Consider the following 21,282-nt stretch of genomic DNA (forward strand, 5'->3'; position numbering starts at 1 on the left):
TAGTTCCCATCCAAACATCAGGAGGAGAGCCAGGGGGAGCACTGGAGGCTTGCTCGGTCTCCTGGGGTCAGAGATGTGTTGGAAGGTTCTGCTGCTAAGTTAAGAAAGTAGAAAAGCTGAAATCAAAGTAGATGTAATGCTTTAGGGGCTAAAATCATTCCAGCATCCTCAATGATAAATTGCTGAACAGCAGGCAAAAAAAGCCTGCACTTTTTCCATCTTCTGTGGTCAGCTGTATCCCAGCCATATTACTGGCAAAGCAAGCACTGGCTTGCACAGCGATGCCTTCATCCCTAAGCCCAGGTTTAGTTGCTATAGTAACTCGTCCTGGAGATGAATGTGATATCCTGGACAGCAGAGAAACAGGCTTTGATTCCACAGATACCGGTCCCGAGGCTCAGAGCTGGTCACAGAGATGTGACTGCACTGCTTTGCTCATCTCCCTGGCACGACCCGAGTAACGGGTGGCACGTTCAGCCAGTGCAGAAATGTGGTGATGTTATCGTCACTGCGACCCTGGGCTTGGCGGTGTTCAGATTAAGAATACACTGAAATCATCACAAGCAAAATGAATCCCATGAGGGCAGCAAATCTCCAATGTTAGCGTGCTGGAACCATCGGCAGGCAGTTCTTGTGGGCTAGCAGTGTCCTCTCACTGCAAACTGGCTTGTAATGGCCTCCTGGCTGCTGGAAGGATCAGTGTGTTCAGGTGTAAAGCAGCAGGAAAGTACAGGCAATTCATTACAGAATGTTGTAGTGCAGTTAGTTGTCTTTTGGGGTCATGCTACTGGTATCCAAGTAGCAAATAGCACAAGGTAAATATGTATAGGTAGACATACAAAGGCACCACTGATGCATATTTCAATAGTAAAAGTTACTTTCCCAATGAAACAACAAAAAAGGAAAAGAAATCACATATAGATAGCAAACACCATCACATTACTGATGGGAGGAGTACTAAAAAAAAAGTGTAATTAGCCCTTAAAATGAAACCCTGATAATAAAGCTTACTGCTAATAATTAGCCAACTGCTAATAATAACAACTCCACACTTAGACTGGCTCAGAGAAGCAGTCCACGTGAGGACCTAAAGTAGAGCAGGGAATTTAAGGGACAATCTCCTGGGAACCAAGCTACACCCCACTAAAGAATCTCTGAGCTCCAGGGGCCGATAATTACTGGGCAGTATGTCTTCTCCAGACTGTCTGCTGTGTGGACAACCTGCAAGCTCAGTATTACATTTAATTTTAAACCAGAGAGTGAGCAGTGATGCAGAAACAACTGAAGAAGTTTAGTAACAGTGCTGGTGGAAGCCAAATGCCTCTCGCTATTGGATGCAATATATGGGGCAGAGGGAGGCTGCTGGGTGTAGGAAATCCCTTTAACTGCTTACTAAGTTAGCTGAATACACAAGATGGAATGGGAGAGCTCTAAAAATTCAGATTTTTATTGCTCTCAGTGGCAGTAAGGAAGATGCTGACTGGCTCGGCTGCTGGTATAAATGAGGAGTAAACACTTCCATGGAAAGCTATGAATATTATCCTGCTTTGAGAAATAGCTTCTACCTGCCCAGTCATGATCCTTTATTAAAAATAATACAATTGTTTAGTACAACCAGACCACCAAAATAGTGGCTGTAGAGTGTATCAGCACCCTCATTTTTCCCAGAGGCCACAGGAATCACCAAATAAGCATTAGAAATGTAAATGCAATGAATCAGGTAACTGGAAACAACATAAAACCCTACAAACGTGCTACAGGAGCAGCTCACTTGCTGGTACGGTGCCTCTGAAAGATGACTCCTGAGGTTTCTTACAGAAACTGAATTTTATAATTTATTCCCATGTTTCTTGGAAAAGCAAGAGGAGATAGATGCCTGTAGCACCCCAGGGTGGTGCAGCATGGCTGACTCAGTTCTGGTGCAAGGAAATGAGGAGGGGCCCTTGGATGCAACACCCGTGGAAGCCCAGCACTGTCATCCTCACAGAGCACCACAGCTGTACTGGACACCAATGCTCCTGAGGTGGCCACCCCAGCTGCTCAGAGGGCTCATGGCCCTGCAAGGCCTTCCCAAAAGCCTGGGACTGTTCTTCATGGTTCCTTCAGGGAATGGCAAAGTACACTGGTGTAGGAAATTATTTTAACCCTGCCCTTGTGCAGCCCTAGGTTCTTGCTCCTTGTGTTGGCTTGTGAAGAAAGCAGGGTGGCAGGACTGTGTGGCAGTAGATGGAAAATAAGGACAGGCAATTTTAGTAGTTGTGCCCCCTCCATGTTTTGTTGCTTCTTTTTTTTTTTTTTCTTGGTAGAGATGCAAAGTAGGAGCGAGGCATATATAAAACGTACCTTGGGGATCACAGGTGGGAGGCAGCTGCATGTTTTGCCATTTGTGTTGCTGAGGGTTGCTGCTTTCACCTCTGAGTTTTATGGTGATGGGTATGTCATCGCTGGGACCTGTTTTAATGCCAGCTAAACATTGTGTAATGGCTTGTGTCACTATCCCCAGCCTGACTTAATGCACAAAAATAAGGAAATCATTTAAAGGCTTTGCACTGTAGTTCCATGATTACGGCCAATGCAATGAAGTATTTGTTCACCTGGTTTTGAAGTAAACACGGGGAAATGATCCTGCATGGGAGTAAGGAGAGTGATACGGTGAGTAGTAAGTGAAACCAGGGTGCCAGGGCTGAAGGTCTTAAAACTCAGCAGTAATCATAAAGGCTGTTCGTAACGGTGAAGTTCCAGTACTTAATTTATAGAGGAGGTAAGCATTATGCTGAATCTTTTCATCATCACTCCTCTTTCATTTTGTAGCAATTAAGAAAACATAAATAAACAGAACCAGTCTGAAGCTCACCCGGCAGTAGCATTGTGCTTCCTCGGCTTCTTTAAATGCATGCATTTAGTTACTGTAGTAAACAAGCACCCACCTAGACCAATTCCACAGCTCTAGGATTTATATTTTTTTCCCTCAGCTATTTTGTGACACACCTAATTAAAATCTACTGCTTGGTTTCGTCTTTGAATGTAATAAAACCCTGCCTTATTCTTTCTGTCAGTTTAATCCCTCTTTCTTTTCCATTGACACATTTCTAATACCTCTCCAGACAGGCCAGACACTTCTGCTTCGTCTGCACCGCATCCACAATGCTTAACACCTTTTGACAAAACAGATACATCCTCCCTGTGGCTTGGAATTGATATACACTGTCAGAAAGGGTTTTCCAAATGGTCTCTCTTTGTCACCTTTACCAGATTTTTATCCTCGGTTGTAGGAATGTGCAGTTTAATGTTGCGTTTCAAACCATTTTTGGCTGGAAAAGTGTGTAATGGAATCAGGGCATCCCCTGAATACTCCTAACAGTAGGAGATGCCTCTTTGTTTTGAGCACCAGAATCCCAATGGGCCCATGACAGCAGTGAAATTACACTTTTGACCTTGTTCACTAAAGTGTTTCTTTCTCTGTATGATTAAGTGAGAGTAACCAACAATAGCTTCCTCTAAAATGTATGAGTTTCCCTCTGTTTGTTTCTCATAAGAAACGCAGAAAGGATGCTGTGCAATTCTCAGCTGATTGTGTTCTTCACAAAAGAAAGGGAGAAAAAAAAAAGGAAAAAAAACAACCAGCCCTGCTTGCTAGAAGGAGGGGTGGCTGTTTTATCCATATTAAAAATGCAGAAGTAATTGATGTATTGATATTTTCCCTAGGCTAGCGTGTTGTTGCTCTATCTTGAGTGTGAAAGCTGCACTACAGCACACTGGCAGATTTTTACTCTTTGCTTGTTTTCACTCGCCACCTATTTTCAAAGGGGATTATACACTAAGGCACCACTTCTTGTTTTAAAGTATCAAATCTGAATATAGAAAATAAGTAAATACTTAAGATGCTAAGATGCTCAGAATATTACTTACTTGTGCACCATGGACTATGTAGTTATATTGATTTAAAAGATAAATGTATCATTTTATGCAGATTTTTTGCATGCAGCCTTTTAAGCTCATAATGTTTCTTTTCACATGTGTGAGAGTTGTTGGATGTAACCTGCTGCAGACTTTGCCGTGACTGTCAGCCCCATCTCACACACTGAAGCCCAGGCACATTGTTCCATGTCTAGTTGTTAAAGGCAGGCATTTTCCAAAGCAGAAAATCCTCAAAGTAAATTGGCCAGGAAAGAGATACAAAATCAGATTGTTTCTTCCATTTTAGACTACTTTGGCTGATTTTTTCCTCAATGTTTTCCTGTTTCCTGTGAATATTTACCAGTTCCAAACTGGTGAATGTACTTTCTTTTTTTGTGTGGTGCACGTGTCCATGAAATGCCAGGGCAAGTGCAGTCCTGCAGTCTGTGTGGGGTGCCTTTTGCTGGGTGTTAAGTAGCTAAATTCAAGAGTGGAGGGAACTTGGTGAAATCCCTAGTTTTCAGAAATGATCAAAAACTGCTTGACGTGAGCCGTGAGGACATGGAGGCCATTAGGAACAGTTTCCCTTTGCTCGCCCTCAGATGATGCTGCATGGAGAATGCGCAAGAGCCCCAGGGCTTGGAGGGCAGTGCACCCAGGGCTGCAGATCTGTGACTCCTAGCCTCCTCTGCTGCCAAAAAAAAACACTTTTATGCTTTTTTTTTTATTACTTCTTCATTGCTGATATAAATTAATGATTGGTATGGCGCTGAAGTAACCTTGTCATCAAAGAATATTTTGTTAGTGTTGACATACTTGTTCCCTACAAACATGAATCACCCGGCTTCCTTTGGCAGGCCTGCCCTGTGGCCGTGCTATAATGTGCTTCACCAGTGTGGTTGAAATTAAAATGTCACCATTAAACATGGCAGAATCAGATGCTCCCTGAGCACTGCATCTCTTCAAGTTTTCTGCCTTCCTATGTAGCTATTTTTGACAGTTTAATAGGGCAGCTTTATTCTGGTATAAAATAATATGCTCGTACTTCCACGATGCACAGGGAGCTAAATGCTTGCAGAGCACTATTTCATGACACACATGCATCTCTCATGCATGGCAGTAGCAGAAATGTCCACATAACACGATGTTGCTTGTTGGTCCATTAGGAAGCATAAAGTCAAAAATAATTGTCCTGCAGAGCTACGCAGAGTGGGTGTTCAAAAGCAGCTCTTGGGCTGCTCTCGACACCAGGCTTCCTCCGTGGTGCTGATGTGGGGCTCTGGAGGCTGCTCCACGGGAAAAGCCTTCAGACTGCACTTGGCAGCCTCACTGCTCCAGCTCCGTCATTGCCAGGTCACTGGAAGGGCACTTCGGTCTCCGAGCCCAATTAGGGGCTGATTCGGCACCTCTTAAATCACAGGGAAAAATCCCACCGAGTGCGGCAGCTCCCGGGCCAGGCTTTCACACCCGGCCTCTGCGGTGAGGCTGCCAACAAATATGTCCGTTTTTGTCATGTAGACGGTCAGAAATATCCCTCGCTGTCAGGAAACTACTAAGCAGCTGGTGTGGAAAGTTAACGAGACTGCTAACAGGATAACGAGCCCAGCAGAGCTGAATTCAGAGCAGCGACCTGGATGTGTGTGTCTGCCTCCCTCCCCTTGCTAATAGCTGGGGCTGTTTAACTCCTCAGACCAAATCACTTGACTCTTATGAGCAGCTGTAACTTTTGAGTTGAATAAAATCTAACTGCTGAAAGCATTAATGAAAAACATAAAACTGAGTCTCTATTTAATCACATATCAACGGCATTGCTTTATTTCCCCCTGCAAAGGTTTTCGGTGCTGGGTTGTACTTTTTTGTCCCAGGTGGCTGCAATTTCTAGTGAAAATAAGTTGAGCCATGAAAGGTTGACCCACTCGCCTCTGAATTGCTTTTTATATGATGTTGGTCCCTCAGGGCCCAATTCTACCCATAGAAGTGAGAATGATAGCCATCAGCATATATAGGAAGTATGTCAGTGTGCACAAAGGAAAAGCTGAACCCCAGACTTCAGTGGTCTTTAAAATATGGATTTCCTGTGAAATGGTGATTAAAGGGGAAGCAAAGGATAATTAAAAAATTAGCTTGACACACTAGCAGTTAGGTCAGTGTGTGTTTCTGTTCTAGCTCTTTCAGACAAGCACAGGATCAAGAGATTCCTTATGACTCTCTTAAACTAGTATGTAAAATTGGGTTCGTGTCTGATCAGCTCCTTTGATCAGCTCAACCCAGGCTATTGCGAGAGTGCTTACTCTGTACTAAACCCACAGTCCCTCCAAGTTGAGCTTACTCAAGTGAGTCAAATTACCTATGAAACATGCCACTGTCATTGGGTAAATGAGCCTGGTTCACATCTGAATACCTTAAGGACAGCAAAAATAAAAGCAATGATATTGCAGAAAAGGTGGTGGTGGTCTTTACTAAGTTTTAAAGGACTGTCTCAGAAATCCAAGTGTGCTGCTGAAGTAGAAAAAAATTTCAGCAAACCTTCAAACTGACGTTTTTGTAAGCCTGTAATCCATTCAGATTCCATAAAGAGGGATTTCCATCAAAAATTCTGCACAAATTTCTCTAAATAAATTAAAGAATTACAACCACCATGTCTGCCTTGTTTCAAGCATGCAACGTTGTTCTTAATTGTAGCATTGGAGGGCCAGTGGGAGCCAGCAATGTGTGTAGGTTTATGCTCTTGCCACCTCTAATTTGCAAAACGATCATCTGCAAGGGAGTGCTGCAAGTCCAGGAGCGGTAAATTTGTTACCTGTCAAAGCAGAGCTGTTTTCCTCTCAGCACTGGAGCCTTTTCCCACCTCTGCCAGTGCAGCTCAGTCCTGTACCTGTCTGTTCTTCGCCATATGAATCTCAAGAAGCGTGAGCAGTGCCTTTCCTCTGTGGTAATGCTCCAACCATTTTCATACTAGCCGTATTAGGTGATCATTCAGAGTCTGTGTTAGTCCAATATTATATCCATGGCACTTGGAAAATTATGCAGTGCCTCTGATTTTGCAAAGCTGGTTTGTATCAGGGCTTGTTTTCTCAAGATGCTTATGTTTTGACTTTAGAGATGTAAAGTTTTTAGTGTTTGTGTGCCTACCATATTCCTTGGTTGCATTGCAATGCCATCAGAATATCTGGCATGAAGCAATACCAGCAAATTGATCAAATTATCAGGAGAAGTAAGCTAGCATGTAAATACCACATCAACGGAACTAAAAGAGCACACAAAAGGAGATAATAGAAAACATGCAGAAACTGGAATCCGAGTGCCAGTTACTTGCTTAATCCACAGCAAATTCTGTGCGAATTCAAGAGGCGCGCTGCTGTTACCCAAACACTGAATTAATCAACTGATGGTAGGGAAACAGCTCCAAATCAGGTATTAAAATCTTTGGGATGATAGAGGGCTCATCCAGCTGTTCAAAGCACCAAGCATTACTATACTTACAGAACTGTGCAAATAATAGATAAAGCAATACAATTTTGTGAGTCAATACCTGACCAATAAATGCAGGAGGAACACTGCATAAATTTTACCTCCTCTTAACTGTCTTTCAGCTAGTGGAATTACACCAGGGAAGGACCAGGCCATGTTTTCCTTGCAACAAAGCAGAGTAAAAGGCAAGAGACAGGTGTTTGAGAGCATTTGCTCTGCGCCATTTGCAGAAGTACATGTGAAATCTCCCCACTGATCTATAGTCATTCCATTACCTGTCTGCTTTTGGCAGGTAGCTAGTTAAATTTGTGTTAAACTGAATTTGCTTTTCCATTTCCATTTGCTGTTGGAGAAGAAATGTTCTGACATGACATATGACCAATCAATAATTGGAAAGTGCTCGCATGAGTCATTTGAAGCCAGTGCTTCAGACAGTGTCAGCCCCAGCTGGGATTAAAACCTGCAAAGAGTTGTTCTGCAATCAGTGATTCTGCAGCATCTCCTCTGGGTGTCTGCATTTCACTAATAAGGATACCCAGTAGACATCAACTAAAATAACTCTTGCCTTTGTTGCTTGGATGTTTTTGTGTGCTCTGAAATGAACTTGGCATATACAAATACACTTTGTTATCCAGCCTAAAGGATGCATGGCAGGAATTGTTATTGTATCTGTTGAGAACTTCGGTAGAAAAGTAATTGCTTTATTTTTCTGTGACTCTGAAGAGAATAAGAGTCTGACCCTACGCCGTGGTTTTCTGTGTGTTTTTACATTTTTCCCCTCCTTCTACTAATGATGCTTTATTACTCCTACAGGGCTATAATAATCCGAAATGGTGAAGTCATTCCAATGTCTTCAGAATTCACTCCAGAGACTGAACGCCAGCGACTTCAGTATCTGGTAAGAGACTGGAGAACCAAATCAGGTGCTGCTGCTGCTGAGCATTGCCCCAGGAACATCTGAGGTTAAAAAACACATGGAGCTGAGTTACTGGGGCTCAGTGGAAGACCACACACCCACTGAACACTACTGGTTGACTATGTGTGTGTATGTGTTTTAGCCATCAGCAAATATGCAGAAAAGCCTGACAATGCAAATCCTGGTGAAAGAAGCCTTACCTCTTTTGTAGAGGCCATCGGTTGGTACGGCTGTGCTTATGTGCCTTGTGCAGCTGCCGACCTTAAGCAGCTCGTTGGTGCTGGATAATGAGAGCTCAGGCACACAGCTAACAAGCCACAGAGGTATTTCAGTACATCCCAGTGTTTACTTTGTGACAGGATAAGATTTCACAAAGTGCTCTACGCACACATGTGGACAGTATTGCAGGGGTTTATTCATTTGCTCTAATAGTATGCCGATAGAACCAGCTCAAGACGCCCAACGTAGAGGTGATCTGAGCAAGTCTTAGTAAGTACAGCATAGGATGGGTGAAGAAAGACAAGTTTTGTGTAATGTAGGAGCACCCATAATGCTGTGACAGGTGGACTGTCCGAGGAGGTGCAGGATGCTTTATACACCAAGTCAACATAAGTCAAACTGCATGTTGTTTTCCATACAGACAACCCTGTTGCTTTTCAAGTGTTTCACTGACAGTCAGATCATTTGGTTGAAGTTCGGTGGCTGTTTATCAAAATGCCATTCCTAACGTGTCCAAGAGATTTCTTTTCTGCTTCCTCTGGTCTCCTGCTTTTACCTCCTAGAAATTCAAGCCTAAGCCAAGGCAGGCTCACTGTTAGCTTTGTCCGAAGCAAGGTGGACAGGCCAAGGCTGGTGGCATTCCCTGTTCTTCAGGTGTCTTTTATCTTCAGCCTGGCCCAAGCACTGTAGTTTGAGGCTAGACAATATGCCAGTGATTGAAGATGGTGGTGGAAGATCTTAAAGAAAATTGTAAGTGTTTCTACAACAGTCACATTTAGTTTTTAGTCAGATTCACTGGCTTGAAGCTGAAAATTTCAGAAGAAGTGCTGCTTTGGGAGTATTCAAATTCAGTAAACCAAATGGAAAAGAGGCCTAATAAATATTTACACTGCAGTTACATTTAAAATAATTTGTTTGCCTTTAAAATAAAAGGTATCTGTAGTATCTAGGAAGTCTGGTGCTTCTGTAAGAAATACGAGATAAAGCATTGCCTACAAGGAATCTTTTTCTCTTTTGATGTCCTTTCTGGCGTATATTGAAAACAGCAGCTGATCTGAAAAGCATTTCTGCTGTTTCCTTTGGATTTTTTTTTACCTTTGTTTGTTTATTTTGTTTCTATATGTAACAAATATGCCAGGACTATGGGTATCATGTTCAAAGAAAATACATGCAAGGCAGCAAGAGCGTGAAACAAAATCAAAGATAATTTCAAACACAGCATTCTGTTAGAAACATTTTTACTCTAGTGTGTTTTTTTTTTGTTTTTTTTTTAAAAAAAAAAAGAAAGAAAAGAAAAGACCCCCAATTCTTTGTAAGGTTGGCATGAACATTACACTGCATAGTAACGTTACATTATGCTCTTGCATCTGTCCCATTGATTACACCCCAAAGGGCTCCCCTTACTCACCTTGGGCTGTCCCCTTACTCTCCTGTCATTCTGCTCACTGTATCTCTGTTGTTCCTACCTGGAAGTGGCTTGCTTTGGACTTATTTTCTCATTTGCAGTTAAGGCTGAGTTTCTCTGTTTGAAACAAATTGCACTGTTCTTGCTGAACAATTGGAAGAAAGTTGCTTCATCATTTTAGCATAAATATTTTACTTGGTAAGTGCAGAGATACCGTTCTGCTCAGGGCTTGTCTGTGCAGGGAGGTTGCTGTGAAGGCAATCGGAGGGTATGAATTTACAGCTCCTGAACAGCAGCAGCCTGTGGAGATACTGTTAGCATAGGCAGGCTGAAGAAGCCTTCCTCTGCCTTTAGTGCCTGTTGATTACTTTGGCCACGAAAGGTGTTGGTTTAGGTTAACTGGTGACTTCTGCATTCTTCCTCTGTCCTCTGGGCCTCAACTTCCACATGCAAGGAAATCTTCAGGAAAACGAGCTGCTCAGTCATGAGAGAATCACTGTATAAAGCCCTCCAGTCCTGTCCTACACGTAACTGAGTTCCAAATAGTGGTGGTTGAATAAACAAGGAGAAAATGAATGTTTTCTGTACCAGCTTGTGTTTCAATGCTAATGACCCCAGACATAGGCTTCTGGCATGGCAGCTTCAAAAGAACAAGGTCACTACCCAGTCTCTCTAACCGTTGAGCAACTCTGGGCACATTCATCTCTTCATCTCCACCTGCACCCTGTCCTTGCAGTGGGAGGCCAGCACGCAGCTACTCGGTGCCTCCCATGGGATGATGGAAGACCTGCCATGAGTATCCCCTTGGCTCTTTGGCTTCCCAGAGAGGGTCAGGGCACACACTGCTTCTCTTCCACTGTCAGGCGTTCACGATTCTCCTTTTGTTTTGATCTTGAGGTCTTTGTGTTCTGTTTGGCATTCTGGCAGAAGAATTTGCACAGTGCCTACTCAAGGAAAGCTCTGACTTTCCGTATCGGTACATCTTGAGAAAGAACCAAATGCAGTATTGACTGGGAACTGCTCTGGTATGTGCAGGAGTTGTGCAGGCAAAGAGTGCCAGAGGCAATTTTCGTTTTATGTTCTGAGGACGCTATTAATTTCAGTCATGATAGTCTAAATTGCAACAGTAAATGGCTTAGATTTTGTTACTTATCCCCTTGGAAAACGTGTTTAAAACGAGTGATGAATGAGCATATTGCAGATGGGTGTATTTCTGTTAGTTACCGAAGTCACGCTTCAGAGATGTCTTTGCCACACATGGTTTTGTAACAAAGAGAGGACCAATCCAGGGATGGATTCAGCCCCCACTTTTTTTCCTTTCTTCTACCACCACCACCTTTAGTTATCTCCGTTTGGCTCAACATGAATCTGGCCATATGGTACTGGCTGAGTAATTTGGAGAACCTCTGGATGCGTTGTGATGTACATGTGGTTGTCAGAGGTATTCCCAGGTAGTAGAATATCCTACAGGAGAAAATGGCATGAAGATATCCATAAGAGGGTAGCATTGTAAGGTATGGCTGATACATGGGACAACAGTAAGCCTAAAAATACCAAGTAATGCAGTGAAACTACTACTGCCAGTGATATACTGGAGCAGCACATACCAGAGAAGCTGGAAGAGGGGTGAGGGAAAGAGACTTGCAAGGTACGTACAATGTTCCCTGCAACCTAATTAACAAGCATACTAGTGCGTAAGTCTAGGTTTATCTTAATTTCATGTTTGCTTTGCTGAGCACTAGGAAACACAGCGGGAAGTAAATGGCCTTTTGAAAGAAATGTGACTAATATTTCCCTGAGCGGACTCCATTTCATACAGCTAATGTTGAGTGTAATACATCCAGCCACAAAATACACCATAAAATGGCTGAGTACCAAACATATGATACAGGCGGTGCCAGATATATGCCAGAAAAACTCTAACAGCTTCTAAAAGAAAAATGATGGAAAATATTCCCATTTCATAACACAGAATAACAAAGTTGTCTGAACATGCCTCGTAAGAATATAGGAAGTGTTTGACGGTCACTGTTTTTATTACATTTTAAGTTCTCTGGATGATGTTTCTAATCTGAAGCTCTTACAAATTGTGACTAAACAAATGAAAAGTAGAAAATGTGGTGCCTCATCACAGCTGAAATTCTGGTAGTTAGTTAACTTACTGGTTTTGTTTCTCTTACGATCAGTCAAGGGATTTCTTAGTGTCTGCTTGTGTGTCTACTTGAAGGACCATTAGACTTTTAAAGAGTTGCTTTTATTTATTTTTTGGTTCAGCATAGTTTGGTTGGTGTGGAAAAGGAGAAGAGCCCTGCCTTGTAGTAAATGGAGAACAGTTCTCAACAAACTTGACTGAAAGTCAGAGCTGAGTTTTATAATACATCATTCTTTTCTCTGTAGAATTACCAGTGAAACATCAAGAATAACTGTTAAAAAGAGAATAAAAATTAAAAAATACCTCCCCAAAAAATGAATTTCTTCACATAAGAATTCAGCTCACAGCACCAGAAGCTTCCAAATTGCTCTTTTCCCTCTGTTCCACTGACGCCAAAAATATTAGAATCAAGTTAAGATCCCTAGATTGTAAATCAAGCATTGAGGCTTGGCTGCGGAAGAGAAATCTTATTTGAACATTAGCAGTCCTCTGGTAACTCTGCCAGCTTTATTAATCTTATTTCACTTGTGACCTCAGACTTTCCATCTGAGTAAATCTTTATGAAACGCAGTCTCTCCCAATCGCTTTCCCTTTTCAATAATGAAATTCTTGTTTTCAAGGGGAAAAATGCTAAAAGCCTGTAACTTTATTTCTTCTGAACCTATGATCTGGACTAATAAGTAATCTCATAATCTAAGGGTTAAATAGCTTTTGATTTCAGGTATGAGGTTTTTTGCTTTAAGTAAGGCTTTTTTTTTTTTTTTTGGGTAGATGACACCAGTCTTTAGCTAGAAGTGGTTTGTAATGACTTAATCAAGGTAGGCTATGCATTTTCAAAAGTGAACTGAACTGCACTTTCTAAGCAGACTGTTGGCTTCATTTTTTTACAAAGACATAGATTAGAAAGAACAAATACTAAAATGCAGCTCTGTTGTGCATCACAATACATACATCATTAGGGATGTTGGAACTCATTTGCAACTTGAGCAAAAATGAACACGAGGTTTGCATATACTTGTCAATAAGGAATCCAGAGTTCTGGAAGTATGAAAAGCCTCTTCTGGACTAATACTGTGAGGACACTCAAAAGTCAGTAGTGCTTCTCATCCATTTCTGTATTGAGAAGCAGCGATCCAATTAGAGGGCCCTTGAAACAAATATTTGGGTGGGGGAGGGAACCCTGGGTGACTGTAGATTGCAGGGGAAAAAATGTAATGCCCTTAACTGCGCACAGAAATAATCTGATGGAGCTCCTGTTTCGGGAAGGGATCACAATGTCAAGATCACACTTGGGTGCTTGAAAGCCGCCTCTTGAAAGCAGAATCCAATCTTGTCAGCTACACAGCATCTCCCTCGGCCCCGTCTCAGCAGAGCTGGGAGGTGTTTTGTGAAAGGATGCCTGGCGAAAGGAGCGGGGACAGGCTGATGGACGGTTAGCGCTGCCATGCGCTGAGCCTGATCCAACTCCTATTAAATTGAGTGGGAGCAGGTTCAGCCCTTAAATGCAGGAAATATTTTATTGTGAACTATCTGCATGATAGCTGCCAGGTAGATCAATAAGGGCTTCCACTGCTTCCTGCTGCTCACCTTTGATGAGCGCTAGATTTATGACAAACCCAGCAACTAAAGCATGCTCATTTGGTCTGTCCCGATGGCAGCTGCTGCTGAAGATAAGACAGACGTTATTGCCTTAACTGGCTGGATAAGGAAAAAGAGTTATCTGCAGAAAGGTTAAGAAATGCAACTTTTTTTTTGGTTCCATAGCCAATTTGACTGTATCTTCAGAAAAGCTCACTCACGGTGTGGCTTTTGGGGAGAGAAGGGGGGAGGAAGGATTGTTTATGCATTTGTTAAAGAGAAACGAGTGAGGTTTATTTCAGAAGGAAGAAATGAAGTATGATTAAGGATTAACCTATTGTGTCAGGGGATCTGTGTATAAAAGTGTGTGGTGGACAAAGAGCCGAAGCTGCCTCACGTTGTTCTCAAGCACACTCAGCTCTGAAGCACACAGGCCTTGGGCTCGGCTCCACTGAGGAGGCCTCCCAGCATCTGGAGAGCAGCATACCAGAAGGGACAGCGGCAGCACTGGTCGAACGTTCACACTGTCAAAAACATCAGTCGCTGCTTTTCTTTAATCATATCCTGTATGAAGGAAGTAGTTTTTAGAAAACCCCAAAATAAAGTGCTCTGCAGTTCACGTTTACTTGCGGTGTCTGTGCAGTGGGGTGCAGCACGCTGAGCAGGTAAAGGGAGCAGAACCATTGCTCATTTTTTTCTGGAGACAGTGAAAATTCAAGCACTGGAGTAACATTAGGTTGTGTGTGTTGTCAACATAGGTGCACTGTGTGTCAAATAGCTTGAGCTTCTCTCCACATGCACCCCTCCAAGTCTCTTCTTGCCTGATGGCTTTGTTCTTTGGCCATTCATTCTCTCAGGTCACCAACCTGCAAAAGGAGATGTTCTGCTTTACAAAGCCCTGCAGACTCCTTCAGGGCCAGTGGATGGAGCATACTTTAGAGATCCCAAATGTTGAGAAGCAGTGAGAAGAAATGAGGGGTTTTGAGGGACAGAGGACTACTTCCAGTAGAGCCACTGCCGGACACCAGATACTGTGAGAACTGGTGTATGTGCACCTCACAAAGCAGAGCTTGTCATCTTCCTTGTTTAAAAAGGAAAAAAAAAAAAAAAGTGTGGGAAGGGAGTGAGAAGGGATGGTAATGCTATCTCATTAAAAATAGATGGTGTCTTGTTTTATGATGTTCATGTGGTATCTGTGGCTTGGTTTTTGCCCACAGGCTTACATGCAGCCCCACTTGCTGGGAAATGAGTTCACACATTTAGAGTTTCCTCGGAGGGTGCAGCGCAAGGAAGTTGGAAAAAGGATGCTCTACCGCGACTTCAACATGACTGGCTGGTAAGGATGTGCCCTTCTCAGCATGAGGTCAATCTTCTCCCCTACCCATGCCTGTTTTGTATGCATCTTCGATTAAACTGCATCAAAGGTGGAGGTATACACCTGTGTATTATGAGGAAAGGTATTTTCTTCTTTCAGATGTATTTTTCTTTAGAAGTTAACATTTGAAATGACTTGACCTCCCTCCACAGCCAGGATCTCAGTTCATTTTAGCGTGTGAGCATTCAAAGCAGAGCAAACACTTAAAGGGGAAGATATGCCAGGGGGTATTCGTGAAAGCTGAACAACTCTCCTGTCTTGCAAATAGCTTCTTACAGAAGAAGCCACCATGTCTTTGCATGCAAAGGAGTGCTTGCAGAAGGACGAGCTCCAGGGCAGCTGACACCTGATTTGGGTAACCCTTCAGGAACTGTTTTAGAGGTGGACCTATCTGAATAGAAGTCATAGCCATCCAAAAATGAAAAGCTTGAATGAACAATATTGACAGGAAGAGTGATGAGGTTTTTGTCTCAGGCTAAATGTCTTCATTGTTCTGCGTCAGCTCAAGAGGCTCCTTCTCAAGTGACTCTCATTTAGAGAAGCCCAACTCTTCTTTTTTGTTGAGCACTGTGCATATGACCTATAAAGGAACAGGCCCTGTGTATGCAAATTGACTTCCTTGCTGTTTGTGTTTTAGCATCCTTAGAAAATGTTCATGCAGGAAAGGAAAAGATGGAGGGGGTAAAAACACCTGAGCTCTTGTATGTTTGGAGACTTGGATGTACTCACACAACTACAACTCCACATGCTTCTGATTGTCTGATACTTTACAGACCATAAATATAATGATGTTTTAATGGCAGAATAATGACCAAAGTTTATAATATAATCTGGAATGTTTGCACTGTACAGAACATGCTAATCTGGGAATAACCATCGTTGTCCATCATCTTGAACAGCTGCTAGTAGAAATACTTAATCTCTCCCTGAAAATAATGGCTGCACATTTTAAATAGGCTAAATAGAAGTGAAAGAATAGGAACAAAATGAGACCTTTGGCTCAACTGAGGACTTGAACAGTAAAGTATTTGGAAGATCGTGAGACAGTCTTCCAGTTTCTGCAAAAGGAGAGTTAAACTCATGGATTTCTGAAGACATCAGAAAAGAATGGCTTCATGTAGACTTCCAAAAGCTTTTTTTTCAAGATGTGAGAAGCTACTGGGGAAAAAAAAAAAAAAAAAAAAAAAGCCAAACCACCCAACTAACTTTGGGGAGAGCTACAGTGTAACTACTGTATCATGGGCCAAGAGGAGGGTAAGAGCAAAATTCTTTCACTGGTTGGAAGGTAAAGAGTTTTTCTTGAGGTTCATGGGAGTTGTTCTGGCTTTTCCCCAGTTGGTTAGATGTATGTGGAGAAGATGTGGTTAGAATGGTTCAAGTTGCAGTATTTGCAGGTGATACTGCCCTTCTACTAATAAACAAGAAGGGCTGTGAGGAACTGAGGAGATTTAAACAACTTACACAAATAGTCATCACAGTGATCAAATTTGGTGTTGATAAATAGCGAGTAAAGGATGAGTTGGGAAAAATAACTATTTTTGCACAGCAGACATTCCAAATGAACTTCAGAGCCATGTCAGAAACTGCAGCACAAGTTCGGCTTGCAAGCAGGATATTGGGGTGCATACAAGGTTGGAATGGTTAAAAATTAAACAAAGGGGTAATTCTGCATATCAGTTTGTGCCTTATTTGTGAATCTATGCATAGCACTTATTCAGAATGGTTATTGCACAGCTAGTGTTGTTTGGTGTTAGAAGAAAGATAAATAAGAAGAAACATGTTTTAAATGTGGAATAATGAATAGAAGAGATTGGGTAAGTCTAAATGGATTGCAGTTTGATTCAACGTATTGTTTTTCAGTACTGGTGTGTGAACTCTTTTAACCTTACCATATGGCAAGGGGGAGAAATGAGTTGATTTTCCTGCTGATTTTTCTGAATTTCCTGAAGTGTGGGACACACATTGATCCAGTTACAGATTCTAATATGGTCAGTGCAAAGATTATCACTGGTTTAACACAAATAGTCATAGCTGTAAGTATTGCTCCAGAACATATACTTAAACTGTGACTTGAAAATTCAAGACTAAATTCACCTCAGTGTTTTCCCAGGTGGCCTGTGCCAGGCAAAAGCATGTGGAGACTGTGATGATGCTACCTCTCCCTGCTGTGCCTTTTGACTTCTGGCAGGAAGTGGAAAATAAGGGCTGCACTCTTGTCCAGAATAAAAGAATCAGAATCTTTTAGTTGTTCTGTACCCCACAGCTAGTGTATCTGTTACCTCTTTGTTTGCTTCACTCACCATTTCATTGTCCTGAACTGTTCTGTCATCGTAAGATTTATTTAAATCAGAGTCCTTTTAGACAAGGATCCATTTCTTCTCTCAGGGTGTGTGCCCAAGGAAATGTTGTTTTCTGTTGAATTCCATGCAGCAATCACCTAAGCAGAGGAAATACAATCTGCCTCTATTTATCCAAAAGTCTGGGTCAATCTTACTGGTTGAGATTGTGGAGAAGACATTAGATTTCCAGCGTGATGGGCCCTCCGAGGTAATGGTTTGAGGTGGCTGGCGTTTCAATGATTGTTTTCCACCTCAAGAGTCTTGCTCTTATTTTTTCCCCTTTCTAATTCTTAGAATTAATTGGTTTATCAGGGTCCAGCAGCCAAGGACATATCTGTTCTCCATTTGTTTCTATGGACAAAATCTATCACAGAAAATAAATTAGCATGTATATTCCTTTTCTAGAAAACGTCAGATGCTACTTTGGCCAGCCAGAGCCCGGTATGCTAAAATGTTGCCAAACCTTTATCACTTACAATGCAGAAGATCAATTGTCTGAATCTTTTTTTGGTCAGTGACTTCATGGTGTGTTGACGTTTGCATGTACCCGTAGAGAGGTGCAGGTGATGTCGGGAAGAAGCAGCCACTCTTACACTTCCTTGCATCCTTTAGTGGGAGGGTGTAAAACTCAGCACTGTGATGTTTCCTCACGAAAATGAACTGCTTTATTTTAAAATTCAGGACACTTTCTGTGTTTTCTATTAGAAGCTGTATAAGTTTTGTTTTTTTTCTTTTCTTTTTTACCCTTCTCCTGTGCTCTGGAGCTTTTCAGATTCTCAACAATGAATTGGCTTGCCCAGCTCGTTTGGATTACAAAAGGTTATTGTCTTTGGGTCTGTCATAATGCATTTGGCCTTTTTTTTTTTTTTTCTTTTCTCTTTTCTCGTTTTTCTTTTTCTTTCTTTCTTTTTATTTTTTCCCTGTGAAGTTTCCACACTGGCTTTGTCTCAACAGCCCACAGTGGTAGCAGAGCTGCCAAGTTTCCCCACAGCATTAGGACAACCACTGATCCAGCAATGTGTGCTGCATCACTAGTCCAGGCTGCCCATAACTGCTTTGAGACCAGCCTTTCCCTTCCCCCCCCCAGCTCTCCCACCCTTCACCCTTTCTCCCTTTACTCCCATGGGATTTGGGACGGGAAATCCGCTGTATTAAATACATATAAAATAAATCCCATCTAGGTGGGAGCTGACCATGAGCTGCCCCTTTGGCACCCTCGCCCCCTGCACATCGTGCTTGAGCAACTCTTACAGATCGCGTACTGCAGCTGGCAAGGCATCTTAAGAGTTGTGTCTCCTGCTGAACAAGCCTCCGAGCTGTCTCGAGCTGTAATTTGCTGGCAGACATCTGTGTTACTAACAGTCTTTCACAGCTGGATCTCTGGCCTAGGGTTTTCAGTCCGTGGCTTGCAGAGGTTAAGCTCGTATCAGAAAGGAGGTACTTCTGGTGACACTGACATGTCCTGGCAACAGAAGCATCAGGGAGGACTCTGACCACAAGAGCGAAGTGCTGCCAGTGCTAAAAGAGGTAGAAATTATGGGAAAGAAGCAGGCCTGATGATTACTGTGCTCCTTTTAAGGACTGCACAGAATTAGTGTTTTCCGTCTCTTCCTTTTATTTAGCATTTAAGACACGGTTGGCAAGTTTTCCTTTACACTTGGGTAAGTCCAGTGAGATCAATTCTGCTTTGCACTGAACGTATCTGAGACATCTTCCCCAAACCTGCTCGGAGATTTTCTGGTTTACTGTGCCCCTTACTGGCATGCGTACACACAAAGCTGCCTCTCCCAGTGTTCCTCTGTCAGCCTCCTGCAGCACCAGAGCATCCTTACAGCAGTGTGTTTAACCAGAGGCAGACAGAGGACACTACCAGTTGGCATTGGCCTTTTGTGGTTTCAAAATTAGTTTTTTGCTCCTCCTTGGAACGTAAACAGTGGCCTTTCTGCTGTTCTCATTAAAGTAGGATTCTTTAAATGCTTGTTTTCAGATCAAAGCTTCAGTGTTTTGACTCCAGTAGATTTTAGTGGCAAAAGAGCCCCAGACAAAAGTCCGGTTTTACAGCTGATGTATTTGTGACTTCTTTTGCCCTCCAGGACCGCACAGAGTTGAACTGGACCCATGAAAAGCGGTTCAACCCGGCACAGCCCCAGCGACACGTTTTGGGCTGAAGCCCAGCGAGTGACAGGACTGCGTGCTCCACCCGAGCGTGCCCTACTGCTGTAGGGGCTGCAGAGCCCTGAGCAGCAGCCCTGTGCCTCCAGAGGCCTTGCTGTGGTACGTGACCAGCCGCCCGACGGCCAGCCCCTTCTGGGGAAGCGCTGCGCGTCTGATTTATTCCCAAGCAGCGAGGCTGGTGCCCTGGGGCCGGCGCTAAGCAAAAACCATTTTATTCTAGAGTCAATATTGGCCACTTGCTGGCAAGCCGCCAGCCTATTCTGCGCTCGCCCTTTTCTTTTCCAACAGGGAATGTCTTTCAGCCTCTGAGCATCTGATTAAAAAAGCAACTTCACTTTTCAAGACATTTTATTTGGTTTGGGATGGATGCCTCTTGCTTTCATTGTGCAGCCTGCCTCGCGGCCTGCGGTTCAGGCTCCAGCTCACAAAACCCAGGGTCTCATTAATCACTTATTGGGGATCCGGAGTGCCACGGCGGGAGCCAATGTACATGTTTTGCTTGGTAATGCGTGAGCCCGACTGAACAAATATTGCCGGTGTGGCTGCTTGTTCCTTGCTGCCCTGCTCCATGTCCTCTGACGGCGTTCAGGTAGCCCAGCTGAGGAGCGCCTAAGCAGATTGAGAAATGCCACCGGGAGCTTTATGAAGCAGGCGCCTGCGCTTCACCCCCGTTTAATATAAATTGATTTATTGAATCAAGCACAGAAGCCCTGCTACAGAAACCTCGGGCTATATCCTCCGGAGAGCCACCTAATAAAACAGCCCCGACTGACACTCCTCATTAGCTTTCCCACCGATCCCAAGGCAGCATTTAAAGTGACACTGTCCCTCTTTCTGCCTGAATTTATCTGCCGGCTAATGCCGCTGGGTCTAATTAGCTTAGCATTATTAGTCTTATTCAGATAAGCTGCATTTCCTAACAGCTTGATTCCAACTTGTAAAAAGTAATTGGAAGTCTGCAGACCCTGTGCCGTAACCTGCTTGATTACGCCTTTTAGCCAAATTCATGTAATTTACAAAAAGTCATTCTCCCCTCCCCCCCCCCATTTTTTAATTGAGCTTTTTTGTCGAGTGAAACCTTCTGCGCTTCTTCTGTTGAAACCCCGGCCGTATTGTTGTGTTTGAGACCTCAGCCGTATCCTTTGCACAATCACCAGGGAGAGATCAAATTTTAATTTCATAATTACTTCACAAAAAAAGCAGCCTTTTCCCGAGTCACTCCTGGTATTAATTTCCTCCCAGCAACTTATATTTTCATAATTTAATGATTACGGGCCACCTTAGCAGCATTAGGCCTTTCCAGAGAAAGGAGACAGAGGGTGTCATTTTTGCAGCAGGAGCCGTAGTGCGTGGCCGCTTGCCTGGCTTTTTTGTCTTCACTCCCGTAGCGAGGCACTCGCCGTGCACAGTCCCAGCATTTGGGGGATTTTCAGCCCTTGCTGGAGGAGCAGCAGGAGGTGGGAGCTGGCCTGCTGCGTACAGCAAGTCTCCTGGTGGTGATGGATGGCTCTGGGGTCCCCAAGGGAACACATGCCACAGGAGCCGAGCCGGTGTCTTTGGGGCAGGAAGAAGCAAACATATAAAAAATAATAATGCTGCAACAAAGGGGGAAACTAAGTCTGAGGTAAAGTTCTTTGTAAATGGCCTTTCTGAGGCCAAGAGAGCCTGGAAAGAAAGTATCTGGTCCAAGCTGTGTCCTGCAGGAGCATCTTCCAGAAGCAGTGCATCCAAGACCTGTCCCTATGTGGCTGCAAA

The 21,282-nt window shown here is 43.2% G+C and overlaps 1 protein-coding gene across 1 annotated transcript in view; it reads left to right on the plus strand.

Annotated features, from left to right (window-relative positions):
- PPM1H (protein phosphatase, Mg2+/Mn2+ dependent 1H) overlaps positions 1-21,282 on the plus strand; it is a 138,444-nt gene that overhangs the window by 92,450 nt on the left and 24,712 nt on the right. Inside the window, exons 5-6 of the mRNA XM_082780066.1 lie at positions 8,182-8,266; positions 14,856-14,974. Coding sequence (XP_082636192.1) covers positions 8,182-8,266; positions 14,856-14,974 — 204 coding nt within the window. The remainder of the gene's footprint in view (positions 1-8,181; positions 8,267-14,855; positions 14,975-21,282) is intronic.

Source organism: Aythya marila (genome assembly GCF_965140915.1).
Source record: "Aythya marila genome assembly, chromosome: 1".
Taxonomy (NCBI): domain Eukaryota; kingdom Metazoa; phylum Chordata; class Aves; order Anseriformes; family Anatidae; genus Aythya; species Aythya marila.